Raw genomic sequence first — 15,137 nt, forward strand, 5'->3', positions numbered from 1 at the left:
ATCACCTGACCGCTGACATCAGCGGTCGCGTGACCATCAGCTGACTAAATGACGTCACCACAGGTCCTTCCAGTACACCGCGGGACGCCGAGGAGAGAGGATGCCGCCGGGAGGAGACCAGAGAGGTGAGTATACAAGTTTTTTTTTATTTCTTTTTTTCACCGCGTGGTAGCCGGGATGAAGAGGAGTTGTAGTCTCCTCTTCATCGTGTGTACCACACGCACTGCGATCACGCTGCAAATTCGCGGCCATTGAATTTAAATGAATCAATGTTTCAATGTTCCTCAATGGCCGCGAATTTGCAGTGTAATCGCGGTAGAAATGGTCATGCTGCGTTTTGCAACGCAATGCGAATTTGGCGCGCAAATTAGAGCATCATGTGCACAGCACATTCAAATTCACATTGCTTTGCATGGCAGATGGTTTTACAAGCGCTTTCGTGGCCGTAAAAACGCTACGTGGGCACATGACCTTACCCTAGGTGGCAGGTAACTTTCCTCAGCTCCTCTCTCCCTCTGCTATCTACAAGCTGCTGCTGTTTCTACTTGTACATGAGAACCGGGGCGGTAAGCCAGAACCTGCGGGCATCAGCTCTAGTACCAACAGCTCCAGTGCCAGCTGCCAAGCCAAACATTTGCAAGCCCGAGCCCGCTGCAGCCCCGTCCTGCACTCACAGGCAGCGCGGCACCAGCAGCTACCAATCACCTCAGAGCTCGGACTTCTTGCGCGTCAACCATTGGCTAGGAGCAGCAGGGGGCGGGGCGGTCGGCGGCCGCTCTTATACCTGCACACGGGCAGTGCCAGCGCTGTTCGGGTGGTGCCCAGTTGTCACTATGGTGTTTGATGTTAGTGAGTGGGACGGTCCTCTGCAGCTCAGTGATGTGGACGAAAGACCAAAGTTTCCCCTAACTGTGACGCATGAGTGCGTGTGCATAGACCAGCTGGGCAAAGTGGTGAAACCCTGCCAGGTGAGTGTCCGCACCATTGTCCCAGCCATTACTGGTGTTAGGCAGCGCTCAGGCTTACAATGGGTTAATTTTGGAGACATAATAGTGGCACTGTATTCATTAGTGATCATGTGTAAAGGATGCGTTACCCGCAGATGTGCCCATAATGATGCCCAGGTGCCTGCACTCCTGATCATTTAATGTGTAAGGGTAACTTAAAAAAAAATAGTTCACCAGTGTCCAAGGGGCAATCATAGCAGCCCCAAATAAGAGTAACCGTTTGTGGTGACATCGCTGACTGGCATTTCTTATCCACCCACACTCTGTGACGGCTGGCACCTAACCTGCCCTCACTAGACTATAGGGGCTTAAACCCTACTACATACATTTACAATGATGCCTGTGACCAAGCACTGACTATATGCATCACTAATGGGTTAATGTACCACACAATGTATGGAAAACAGAATGCTGCACTTCTTCGGGATCTATTGGGGGTTGTAGTTACTGCATTCGCTGTTTGGGGATCTGTTTGGTGTTGTAGTTACTGCACTCGCTGTTTAGGGATCTGTTTGGTGTTGTAGTCACTGCTTGCTATTAGGGGATCTGTTGGGTGTTGTAGTTACTGCACTCGCTGTTTAGGGATCTGTTGGGTATTGTAGTTACTGCGCTCGCTGTTTAGGGATCTGCTGGGTGTTGTAGTTACTGCGCTCGCTGTTTAGGGATCTGTTGGGTGTTGTAGTTACTGTTCTCGCTATTTAGGGATCTGTTGGGTGTTGTAATCACTGCGCTCGCTATTTAGGGATCTGTTAGGTGTTGTAGTCACTGCGCTTGCTGTTTAGGAATCTGTTGGGTGTTGAAGTTACTGCGCTCGCTGTTTAGGAATCTGCTGGGTGTTGTAGTTACTGTTCTCGCTATTTAGGGATCTGTTGGGTGTTGTAATCACTGCGCTCGCTATTTAGGGATCTGTTAGGTGTTGTAGTCACTGCGCTTGCTGTTTAGGGATCTGTTGGGTGTTGAAGTTACTGCGCTCGCTGTTTAGGAATCTGCTGGGTGTTATAGTCACTGTGCTCGCTATTTAGGGATCTGTTGGGTGTTGTAGTCACTGCGCTCGCTATTTAGGGATCTGTTTGGTGTAGTTACTGCGTTTGCTGTTTAGGGATCTGTTGGGTGTTGTAGTCACTGTGCTTGCTGTGTGGTAAGTTACATGTTACCGCTGTTATGTCGGACAGTGCACTTACACTGATGCCACATTTTTAGAGCTTTTGTTGTATTTTATCAAATTTCCAATGTACAACAACTATTAGAAGTCCATTTTGTGTCGTCATCCACATAACTTTTTTATTTTTCCATAGATGGAACCGTGTGAGGACTGTTATTTGAGGGGGAGCTGTAGTTTGTGTTGGAATTTGAAGGGAATTACTTGTTTTGTTTACATTTTATTGACACTTTTGGAAGCAGAGAGACCAGAAACAGCAACTCTGATATGGATTGTTTTGGAACGGCGTTTACCATATACGATAAATAATTGTATCTTTATAGTTCAGACCCTTATGAATCCAGCAACACCATTTATGTTTTTGTGTTTTTTGTTTTTTTTTTACTGTTTGTATCTTTTACCTAATAAATATAAAAAGTTTTGTTTTTTTTAATCTTGTGTGTACATACAGGTGCTTCTCACAAAATTAGAATATCATCAAAAAGTTAATTTATTTCAGTTCCTCAATACAAAAAGTGAAACTCATATATTATATAGAGTCATTACAAACAGTGATCTATTTCAAGTGTTTATTTCTGTTAATTTTACTGATTATGGCTTGCAGCCAATGAAAACACAAAAGTCATTATCTCAGTAAATTTGAATAATTAACAAAAAACACCTGCAAAGGCTTCCTAAGCATTTAAAAAGGTCCCTTAGTCTGTTTCAGTAGGCTCCACAATCATGGGGAAGACTGCTGACTTGACAGATACCCAGAAGGCAGTCATTGACACACTCCACAAGGAGGGTAAGCCATAAAAAGTCATTTCTAAAGAAGCAGGCTGTTCACAGAGTGCTGTATCCAAGCATATTAATGGAAAGTTGAGTGGAAGGAAAAAGTGTGGTAGGAAAAGGTGCACAAACAACCGGGATAACCGCAGCCTTGAAAGGATTGTTAAGAAAAGGCCTTTCAAAAATTTGGGGCCGATTCACAAGGAGTGGACTGCTGCTGGAGTCATTGCTTCAAGAGCCACATCACACAAACGTATCCAGGACATGGGCTACAAGTGTAGCATTCCTTGTGTCAAGCCACTCATGACCAATAGACAACGCCAGAAGCGTCTTACCTGGGCCAAGGAGAAAAAGACCTGGACTGTTGCTCAGTTGTCCAAGGGGTTGTTTTCTGATGAAAGTAAATTTTGCATTTCATTTGAAAATTAAGGTCCCAGAGTCTGGAGGAAGAGTGGAGAGACACACAATCCAAGCTGCTGGAGGTCTAGTGTGAAGTTTCCACAATCAGTGATGGTTTGGGGAGCCATGTCATCTGCTGTTGTAGGTCCACTGTGTTTTATCAAGACCAAAGTCAGCGCTGCCGTCTACCAGGAAATTTTAGAGCACTTCATGCTTCCCTCTGCCGACAAGCTTTTTGGAGATGGAAATTTCATTCTCCAGCAGGACTTGGCACCTGTCTACACTGCCAAAAGTACCAATACCTGGTTTAAAAACAACAGTATCATTGTGCTTGATCGGCCAGCAAACTCGCCTGACCTTAACCCCATAGAGAATCTATGGGGTATTGTCAAGAGGAAGATGAGAGACACCAGACCCAAAAATGCAGACGAGCTGAAGGCTGCTATCAAAGCAACCTGGGCTTCCATAACACCTCAGCAGTGCCACAGGCTGATCGCCTCCATGCCACGCCGCATTGATGCAGTAATTGATGCAAAAGGAGCCCCTACCAAGTATTGAGTGCATTTACTGAACATACGTTTCAGTAGACCAACATTTCGGATTTTAAAAACATTTTTCAAGCTGTTATAAAGTATTCTAATTTTCTGAGATAATGACTTTTGTGTTTTCATTGGCTGTAAGCCATAATCATCAACATTAACAGAAATAAACACTTGAAATAGATCACTCTGTTTGTAATGACTCTATATAATACATGAGTTTCACTTTTTGTATTGAAGAACTGAAATAAATTAACTTTTTGATGATATTCTAATTTTGTGAGAACCACTAGTATATAGCGTGAGAAAGAGATATTTTAAACATTTTATTAAAGTTTATTTTCCTTTTTTCCCCATTATAGGATTTAAACACTTTTAGGGAAATTATAGGTCAACCCATGGATCTTCATCCCTCGGTGTAACCCCTCAGATGCAGTGGGCCTCATTTACTGTGGCACCCGAGTGGTTAAACAGCTACAATAGGAGTTTTCTGCACACGAGTGTATAAATCAGACGAGTGCTATCTGATGTTTTTTATGGATGAGATTGGAACTGATTTTTTATACTGTCGTGTGACCCTGGCCTGTCTTTAATTTCTGGTTATTGTAGCAGAAGCCTGGCTATTTATTCATGGAGCCTGCTCAATACAAGTCTGTGACATCAGTCCAGAAATATATGGGGGAAGTTGTAAGAAAGAGTTTCCAGTTTGTCAGGGAGCGCTTCCAGGTGATTCATTACTTACTCCAAATCTTTCAGGAATAATCCAGTTTATTTTTATACAAACAACGCGTTTCGGCTATACATAACATTAGCCTTCATCAGGTAAAATCATAATTGTCTTTAAAGAATACATTTATATAGCATAAAAAGAGGAGGAGGAACTAATCCAACCCCTCAATCAATTTTCATCAATTTAAAACACATGTGCACTTCTAAAAGGTATTAAGCAGTTAATTAAAAGGGAACTCTATATGGCTTTAGAAAGGGGGGAGGGGGAAACAAAAAAACAACAAAAAAAAAAAAACACCACTATATATTGTTTTTTCCTATTCAATAAATTTTTTTTCTATAAAATTAATAAAATTATTTGTCATATGACTCCATTTACTATCCTATTTTCTACTTCACTGATAAGGGAAAAATATTTTTCCCGATTCTAGAATATAACAATGTCATCAATATTAAGAACTCCATTTTTTATCTTATCTACTACATCACCAATAAGGGAAAAATATTTCTCCCAATTCTAAGGTATAACAAATTTATCACCAATATATGAACCAGTATCTGCCGGGATTGGAACTCATACATTTAGATTCCCCATATCTACAATATTTGCGTATTTACTTCATTGAGCCACTCGCAGTTATAGTCTCTGGGTACTTAATTTACACTTAGATCTGCGCCCCCCTTTCTTTTCTCCTTTTCCTTTTTTTATCCATGGGGGAAGTTGTGAAAGGGTTAAAGGCTCCTGCAATCTGTGTCTGGCCAATAGTATTACATCACCATCAGTTGGTCTCGCAGCCACGATCAACAAGGATAAGCTATTTTATTATTAGAGCAAAAGCAATGGAGTGCTGACTTGAAAAGTGTAATAATAAAAACACAATTTATTGATCACAAATTATAAAACTGAGAGACAATGCATTTCATATGCAAGTACATTCAAAAAGAGGAGAATATAAAGAGGAACTACAAAGTCCCCAGGGGAGAAACTATGGGCTAAGAATTCAAAAACAAGTATATTTTTCATAGGGCATGAGTGAGAATTAGCAGCAATTTCAAAAAATCCTGATTGTCCTATTAACAAATCAATACAGCCTATGAGAGCATATATTTAATCATAAAGGAAGGTAAAGTGCATGTGCAATTCAGAAAACTCATGTCCTATAACTTTCATAGATATATTATCTTAGAAACAGGGAGAATATCCCAGAAGTAATCTTGTATGCATGAGGTTAATGATCAGAAGGTTTTACCCATAGAAAAAATGCTTTGTGCTGGTGTACGATAAACTTCTAGGGGGACTGCCCCGATGCGCGTTTCGCATTAGCTTTCTCACAGGCAGGGTCGGACTGGCCTGGCGGGGTATCGGGGAAGTCCCCGGTGGGCCCTTGCTGAGGAGAAAGGGTATAAAAATAGAAATATATACATATATTTGTGGCCACGGGCCCTTTAAAAGTGCAGGGCCACGCGCGACACGCTGGTGAGTGGCGGTCAGGTGCAGGGCCACAGGACTCCACAGCCGGGGGAGAGCGTGCACAGGTCTCCACAGCCGGGGGAGAGCGTGCACAGGCCCCCACAGCCGCAGGAGAGCACGCATCGGCCCCCACAGCCAGGGGAGAGCGTGCACTGGCCCTCACAGCCGAGGAAGAGTGCGCACAGGCCCCCACAGTCGGGGAAGAGCGCGCACAGGCCCCCACAGTTGGGGAAGAGCGCGCACAGGCCCCCACAGCTGGGAGAGAGCACGCACAGGACCCCACAGCCAGGGCAGTGTGCGCACAGGACCCCAAAGCCAGGGGACCCGGGGTCATGCGCACATCCGCATCACAGTGATGTCACTCTGTGCGCCCTGCACTGCTGCTTCACGCAAGCCAAGGTAGTGTATTAATACTAACACCCTTAATATTTGTGTATGTTTATGTGAATTTGTATGTGTTTGTGTATATGTTTGTGTGTGTGTGTACGTGTTGGCCTGGGTGTGCATGTCTTCATGTGTGCGCGCTGAGTGCATGTCTTTGTGTGTCTGCATGTACATATCTGTGTGTGTGAATGTGTACGTGTGCGTGTCTGCCTGAATGTGCGTGTGCATTTCTGTGTGTGCGTGTGTACATGTCTGTGCGTAACTGCATGACTGTGTGTGCACGCACATGTGTCTGTGTGTGCATGTCTGCTTGTGTTTACATGTGCATTTCTGTGTATGTATGTGTGTGTGTCTGTGCATGACTGCATTTGCATTTCTGTTTGTATGTGTCTGCGCCTGTCTGTGTGTGCGTGTATGTGTGTGTGTGTTTATTTGTGATACTGCCTGCATCTCATCAGTGCTGTGCTTCCTGTATTGTCCACAGTCTGATGGTGACTTATAACAACAACTCCCAGTATCTCCATTTTTAAGGACATACTGGGAGTTGTAGGTTCATACTATACAAAGGTATAAGGGGTTGACCTGACATTACAATTGATTTACAATATACTGATGGGGGTTCAGGTGATATACAGTGGGGAAAAAAAGTATTTAGGCAGCCACCAATTGTGCAAGTTCTCCCACTTAAAAAGATGAGAGAGGCCTGTAATTGACATCATAGGTAGACCTCAACTATGAGAGACAAAATGAGAAAACAAATCCTGAAAATCACATTGTCTGGTTTGGAAAGAATTTTTTTTCAAATTTTGGGGGAAAATAAGTATTTGGTCAATTACAAAAGTTCATCTCAATACTTTATTATATATCCTTTGTTGGCAATGACAGAGGTGAAACATTTTCTGTAAGTCTCCACAAGGTTGGCACACACTGTTGCTAGTATGTTGGCCCATTCCTCCATGCTGATCTCTAGAGCAGTGATGTTTTGGAGCTGTCGCTGGGCAACACGGACTTTCAACTCCCTCCAAAGGTTTTCTATAGGGTTTAGATCTGGAGACTGGCTAGGCCACTCCAGGACCTTGAAATGCTTCTTACGAAGCCACTTCTTCATTGCCCTGGTGGTGTGCTTGGGATCATTGTCATGCTGAAAGACCCAGCCACGTTTCATCTTCAATGCCCTTGCTGATGGAAGGAGGTTTGCACTCAAAATCTCACAATACATGGCCCCATTCATTCTTTCATGTACATGGATCAGTCGTCCTGGTCTCTTGGCAGAGAAACAGCCCCAAAGAATGATGTTGCCACCCCCATGCTTCACAGTAAGTATGGTGTTCTTTGGATGCAACTCAGAATTTTTTCTCCTCCAAACTCAACGAGTTGTGTTTCTACCAAACAGTTCTACTTTGGTTTCATCTGAACATATGACATTCTCCCAATACTCTTCTGGATCATCCAAATGCTCTCTAGCAAACTTCACACAGGGCCGGACATGTAATGGCTTAAGCAGGGGGACACGTCTGGCACTTCAGAATCTGAGTCCCTGGTGGCGTAGTGTGTTACTGATGGTAGTCTGTGTAACGTTGGTCCCAGCTCTCTGCAGGTCATTCACTAGGTCCCCCCCGTGTGGTTCTGGGATTTTTGCTCGCCGTTCATGAGATCATTTTGATCCCACGGGGTGAGATCTTGTGTGGAGCCCCAGATCGAGGGAGATTATCTGTGGTCTTGTATGTCCTCCATTTTCTAATTATTGCTTCCACAGTTGATTTCTTCACACCAAGCTGCTTGCCTATTGCAGATTCAATCTTCCTAGCCTGGTGCAGGGCTACAATTTTGTTTCTGGTGTCTCTTTGGTCTTCACCATAGTGGAGTTTGGAGTGTGACTGTTTGAGGTCGCGGACAGGTGTCTTTTATACGGATAACAAGTTCAAACAGGTGCCAGTACTACAGGTAATGAGTGGAGGATACAGGAGCCTCTTAAAGAAGAAGTTACAGGTCTCTGAGAGCCATAAATCTTGCTTGTTTGTAGGTGACCAAATACTTATTTTCTACCAAAATTTGAAAAAAAAAATTGTTTCCAAATCAGACAATGTGATTTTCAGGATTTGTTTTCTCATTTTGTCTCTCATAGTTGAGGTCTACCTATGATGTCAATTACAGGCCTCTCTCGTCTTTTTAAGTGGGAGAACTTGCACAATTGGTGACTGACTAAATACTTTTTTCCCCACTGTATTTATGTACTGATGTGTTTCTGCGTGTCTGCATATACAGTATGTCTGTGTATCTGGAATTATATGTATTTTTGTAAGATGCGTGTATGCAACAGTGTTGTGCTGTGTAACAAAATTCATATGCTTGGGGCACATTTACTAAATCTATCAGGGCTCGTTCACATGTGTTAGGAAATTCCATTTGTCTTTCCACATTTAGGAACAGACCAGTGAAATTTGCTAATCTTGTCGTAACTGTCACCTTAGGGATGTGCTTGTATGGAGCAGGTTCAGGAGCTGAGCCTTCTCCAACCAGGCAGATGTAGGCTGTGATACATAGCCGGCGTCTGCCTGTAACAGCAGTGATCAAAGCTCGTCTTGATTGCTGGTTTTAAGTATTTAAATGCCCTTGTTAATCACTGACAGCGGCATTATATAGCACGATGGCCGATGCATGCACTCACCTGCTCCCATCAGCCCCCTGTGACGCAGTTGTGAGGTGCTGATGGGTTGACAGGTGTTGCTGCCATGTTAGTTGTTCAATGAAGCCTAGCCAGAGGTTGGGCTCCTTGGACGATGTCACAATCAAGGTCCCGAGATGTTATTACAGCACGCTCACTTTGTAATCAGGGCTGTGGAGTCGGTAAGCCAAACCTTCGACTCCGACTCCTCAATTTCCATGACACAGACTCCACGACTCCGATTCCCTCATACATGGCTCATGTTTAAGTGATAAATTTACGGTAGGACACATTTTTCTCAGCTAAAAGTCTAGACCCTTAGATCTGGAATAAGACAGACATTTATAGGACATTTCATAACTTTCCAAAATTCTTATGAAAAAATATTCCCCACAAACTGCATTGAACTACTGTACCCAATTTATTATATATTTTAGGAGTCGGAGTCTGTCCATTTTATTCCGACTCCACGAAAATGGGCACCGACTCCATGACTCCGACTCCACAGCTCTGTTTGTAATTAGCGATCACTGTAATGTCTCCCTCCTTGCACCGCCCCTATGACAGGAAGTGAGTGGCGGTAGGGAGAATAAAACGTAATTTTCTCCCTGTAGCCAACGCTTTTCCATTAAGCCGTCTAACCAGGCTTTAAACCCTATTTACCTGCAGATTATCTCTATATTTACTGATTAATAGAGTTGATCAAGGTGACAAGTTACCCTTAAAAGGACTCTGTCAGTACAGAGTGACTGTTCAAATGAAGTCCCTCCACTCTGTGCTTCACGGCACGGCCAATGATTTATATACATCTTCCCACTGCTTGTTTTCCCTCAATCTCCACCCCCCTCTAATTTGATTGACAGCTCTGGCTTCATAGAGCCATCTATCCCCCCTTCAATACGGTACAGTCGTCCTGTCTCCTTTGCATAAAGGCACCCCCAAAGTATGATGTTTCCCCCATCATGCTTCATGGTTGGGATGGTGTTCTTGGGTTGTACTCATCCTTCTTCTTCCTCTAAACATGGCGAGTAGAATTGATACCAAAAAGTTCTATTTTGGTCTCATCTGACCACACGACCTTCTCCCATGCCTCCTCTGGATCATCCAGATGGTCACTGGTGAACATCAAACGGGCCTGGACATGTTCTGGTGTGAGAAGGGGGACCTTGCGTGCCCTGCAGGATTTTAATCCATGGCTTTGTAGTGTGTTACTAACAGTAGACTGTGGTCCAAGCTCTCTTCAGGTCATTGACCAGGTACTCCCGTGTAGTTCTAGACTGATTCCTGACCTTTCTCAGAATCATCCTTCCCCCACGAGGCGAGATCTTGCATGGAGCCCCAGACCGAGAAAGATTGACAGTCATCTTGTGTTTCTTCCATTTTAATTTTTAAAAAAAAAAAACATTTTGATACAGTGCAGTGCACATTACAGTTATTTTGCACACTATATAGTTTGCTTAAAAGGCACACATTTTAGTGAGAGAGCCCGAAAAATTAACAAGTAGTAAAACCGTTTATGGTAGCTGTAGCGTGGGCCCCTAGAGTCAATTCCCCTTGGTGGGCCCTAGGCACCCCAGTCCGACCCTGCTCACAGGGGTGTATCAGCTAATTGTTGTATAGCCCAGCAGTGAGCACTGCGATACATCTCACTATCAACACTTTAGTAATTGTGAGCTGAAAGAATCGACATGGTGCGGATTTCAAATTCAGTAAAAAAAACAAACAAAAAAAACAAGCATGTGCTTGAGTTTCCATAGCTTTTGCTGGTACTGTAGAAAGAAGCTTTTAATTTACATGAAAAAAAAAAAACCGCTGCATGTGAACAAAGCCTTATGCGGAGGTCTGGGGAGATAGCTCAAAATGGCTAATATCATTTGATCAAACTTTGCGTAAATCAATAGTACATGAATACATGATATAAGAAACTTTGTATTATATCATATCAAACAAATATGCTTCTTTCTCCACCTATGAATCATTTCTCCCCCTGCTACTTGAACCATCCTCTCTAAAAAAAACACGTCAAATTAGTCTCGGTCAAAACAAGATAGACTGCCAGCACAGTGAGATGTCAGGTTACACCTTCTTTAGCACTCTATGGAGAATGGGAAGGAGCACAGTGACAGAACAGGCATATTCAGAGAGACAGGCAGATCAGGTTGCAGCTTCTAGCACATAGTTTATTTCACTCTAAAGCTGGATTCACAGCTTCATTGCTCAGTGCTGCTTTATATTGATGCCAATATAAAATGAGCAGTAATTCCTTTGTCACTGTATACTGTGTATAGGAGATACCACACCAGCTAATTTCCACCCACTCGTTCAGAGACAACTGAAAATGAAAGGGGTTGTCCTCTAGTGGACAACGCCATCTTCAATGGGGTTGTCCAATCAGAATTTTTTGATGACCAATGTGTAGGACAGGTCATCAATATTACATCGGAGGGGGTCTCACATCTTTAATACCCACTGAAGAAGCTGTTAGAAGCTTCGGTGACAGCCAGATGTAAACACATGGAATGGAGTTGCACTGAGCAACTTCATATAAAGTATAGTCGCCTCTCCTGAGTACTGTAGAACAGTATCTATTCAAAAGAATACACTGTGTGCAGAATTATTAGGCAAATGAGTATTTTGATCACATGATACTTTTTATACATATTGTCCTACTCCAAGCTGCATAGGCTTGAGAGCCAACTACCAATTAAGTAAATCTGGTGATGTGCATCTCTGTAATGAGGAGGGGTGTTGACTAATGACATCAACACCCTATATAAGGTGTGCTTAATTATTAGGCAACTTCCTTTCCTTTGGCAAAATGGGTCAGAAGAGAGATTTGACGGGCTCTGAAAAGTCCAAAATTGTGAGATGTCTTGCAGAGGGATGCAGCAGTCTTGAAATTTCCAGACTTTTGAAGCGTGACCACCGAACAATCAAGCATTTCATGGCAAATAGCCAACAGGGTCGCAAGAAGCCTGTTGACCAAAAAAGGTGCAAAATAACTGCCCATGAATTGAGGAAAATCAAGCGTGAAGCTGCCAAGATGCCATTCGCCACCAGTTTTGCCATATTTCAGAGCTGCAACGTTACTGGAATATCAAAAAGCACAAGGTGTGCGATACTCAGGGACATGTCCAATGTAAGGAAGGTTGAAAAACGACCACCTTTGAACAAGAAACATAAGATAAAACGTCAAGAATGGGCCACGAAATATCTTAAGACTGATTTTTCAAAGGTTTTATGGACTGATGAAATGAGAGTGACTCTTGATGGGCCAGAGGCTGGATCAGTAAAGGGCAGAGAGCTCCACTCCGACTCAGACACCAGCAAGGTGGAGGTGGGGTACTGGCATGGGCTGGTATCATCAAAGATGAACTTGTGGGACTTTTTCAGGTTGAGGATGGAGTGAAGCTTAACTCCCAGACCTACTGCCAGTTTCTGGAAGATAACTTCTTCAAGCAGTGGTACAGGAAGAAGTCATTATCGTTCAAGAAAAACATGATTTTCATGCAAGACAATGCTCCATCACATGCATCCAACTACTCCACAGCGTTGCTGGCCAGTAAAGGTCTAAAAGAAGAAAAAATAATGACATGGCCCCCTTGTTCACCTGATCTGAACCCCATAGAGAACCTGTGGTCCATCATAAAATGTGAGATCTACAGGGAGGGAAAACAGTACACCTCTCGGAACAGTGTCTGGGAGGCTGTGGTGGCTGCTGCACGCAATGTTGATCGAAAACAGATCAAGCAACTGACAGAATCTATGGATGGAAGGCTGTTGAGTGTCATCATAAAGAAAGGTGGCTATATTGATCACTAATTTTTTTTGTTTTTGTTTTTGCATGTCAGAAATGTTTATTTCTAAATTTTGTGCACTGATATTGGTTTACCTGGTGAAAATAAACAAGTGAGATGGGATTATATTTGTTTTTTATTAAGTTGCCTAATAATTCTGCACAGTAATAGTTACCTGCACAAACAGATATCCTCCAAACATAGCCAAATCTAAAAAAAAACCACTCCAACTTCCAAAAATATTAAGCTTGGATATTTATGAGTCTTTTGGGTTGATTGAGAATATAGTTGTTGATCAATAATAAAATAATCCTCTAAAATACAACTTGCCTAATAATTCTGCACACAGTGTAGGAGCTATTCTGTAGTACTTGTCAGGTGCCACTGCACATTGACTGAAGCTGCTCAGTGGATCTCTGTTCTATCTGTTTTCATCCGGCTGCTTCCAGGTCTTTTAGAAGATAATTTGTGAATGTGTCAGATTCCCATCAATCTAATCTGATAACTTGTTCTGCGGATAGGTCATCAATATATTCTCACTGGAAAAACCTTTAACTAAACTACCTCACATAATACACAAAAAAAACACATACCTCCTACACAGGTGATGTTCTTTTGGCTCCTGACGGTCACATGTTATTGTCATGTCGTATGACTGCTGCAACTAATTGGCTATAGCAGACTTGGGCAAAGTGCGGCCCGCGGGCCACATCCGGCCCTCTGGCTGTTCCAGTCTGGCCCGCGGACCGTTGTGCGAGACACAACCGCTAGAATTGCATAAATTACAGCCGCTGCAGCTTCCAAAGGAAATATATACAAATGTGCCAAGGCGATGGAAGTATCCTGCGCTGCTGATTAAATGACAAGCCACGATGAGATGAAGAAATGCTTGTTTAATGTCAAGGTGTTTCAGAGTCACTCCAACTCCTTCAGGACCTGAAAAAGGAGTTGGAATGACTCCGAAATGCGTTGACATTAAACCAGCTATGTGGGGGCCATTATTTTGTTTGAAGGGCTATGTGGGGGCCATTATACTGCTTGGAGGGCTATATGGCAAACTATTATACTGTTTGGAGGGCTATGTGAGGGCTATTATAATGTTTGGAGGGCTAGTGCGGGCTGTTATACAGTGTGGAGGTTTGCATTGGGTCATCATACAGTGTGGGGGCCATTATACTGTTTGGAGGGCTAGTGGGAGCCATTATGCTGTTTGGAGGGCTGTGTGGGGGCCATTATACTGTATGGAGCTCTGTGTGGAGGCCATCATATTGTGTTGAGGGCTGTGATGGTGTCACAGTTGGGTGATCATACTGTGTTTTGGTCACCATACTTTGCTGGGGGGTGGGTGAGTACAGTCACCATACTGTGCGTGTGGAAGGTACTGTGGAGGAGCTCACTATGGGGGGGGGACTTTTCTTGGCATCATACATAATGGTGGGCACTGAAAGAGGAATCTAGGGTCTTCAATATGAGGAAAATTACTTTGTAAAGGCTGCAAAGTTGTGAGATATTCTCAAATGACCCTGACAAATAATTTTTTTTTGGGGGGGGGGGGCAGTTAGAACTTCTGCTACGGGGGCCCCATGATTTCTATGTTTGCCCCTGCCTGTCATAAAAGTATTTCTTTTACAGTGCCTTTGTCTCTGCCTGGCCAGGTCTTCACTTATCTCTGGGCTGCACCGATTAGCTGTCCTATGAGGATGCTGACTTTTTGCTCCTCAGACAGGGGGTACACTTTAAACAAACTGCGCAGTCTCTCCTCAAAGTCGTTCAGGGTGTGCGACTCTCCTGAATACTGGGGCAACCACGCCACCCCCGGTATATATGGCATAGATAACGGCATCACAGTGGCAGCGGCCGCGCCTGCGGCTGAACCCTCCTCCATGTTGGGCATCTTCCTCCCCCCTAGTGAACCTCAGCCAGGTCCTGGGCGTCTCCTCACGCACCAGTATGCTGCTCTGCAGGCGGAAGGATCTCTTACCCGGCGGTTCCGGATCGGGGCTTCTTTCTTCCCTCTCGGGCGGCAAACCACGTGATAACACAGTTCAAAAAAGTCTATGGCACACAGTACCCGGTTATACCGGGCTTCATGAATTCTGTTCGTGACGCCAAGTTGACGCGCCCCCTGGGCCGTGGGGTACCCGGTGCCGGGCCGGTGGATACTGGGGGATGTCACAGTGGCGGTGACCCGGTCCGTGACCCAGGGCGGTCAATAA

General features: G+C 43.8%; 1 protein-coding gene across 1 annotated transcript in view; it reads left to right on the top strand.

Annotated features, from left to right (window-relative positions):
- The first annotated feature begins 773 nt into the window (after positions 1 to 773).
- The window catches only part of PEBP1 (phosphatidylethanolamine binding protein 1), a 31,300-nt gene continuing 16,936 nt past the window's right edge, over positions 774 to 15,137 (top strand). The window contains exon 1 of the mRNA XM_073676386.1: positions 774 to 968. Within this exon, the coding sequence (XP_073532487.1) occupies positions 834 to 968 (135 nt within the window). The 5' untranslated portion in view covers positions 774 to 833. The remainder of the gene's footprint in view (positions 969 to 15,137) is intronic.

This window comes from Phyllobates terribilis, unplaced genomic scaffold (assembly GCF_046119375.1).
Source record: "Phyllobates terribilis strain yellow unplaced genomic scaffold, ASM4611937v1 Scaffold_1__5_contigs__length_1240528914, whole genome shotgun sequence".
Taxonomy (NCBI): domain Eukaryota; kingdom Metazoa; phylum Chordata; class Amphibia; order Anura; family Dendrobatidae; genus Phyllobates; species Phyllobates terribilis.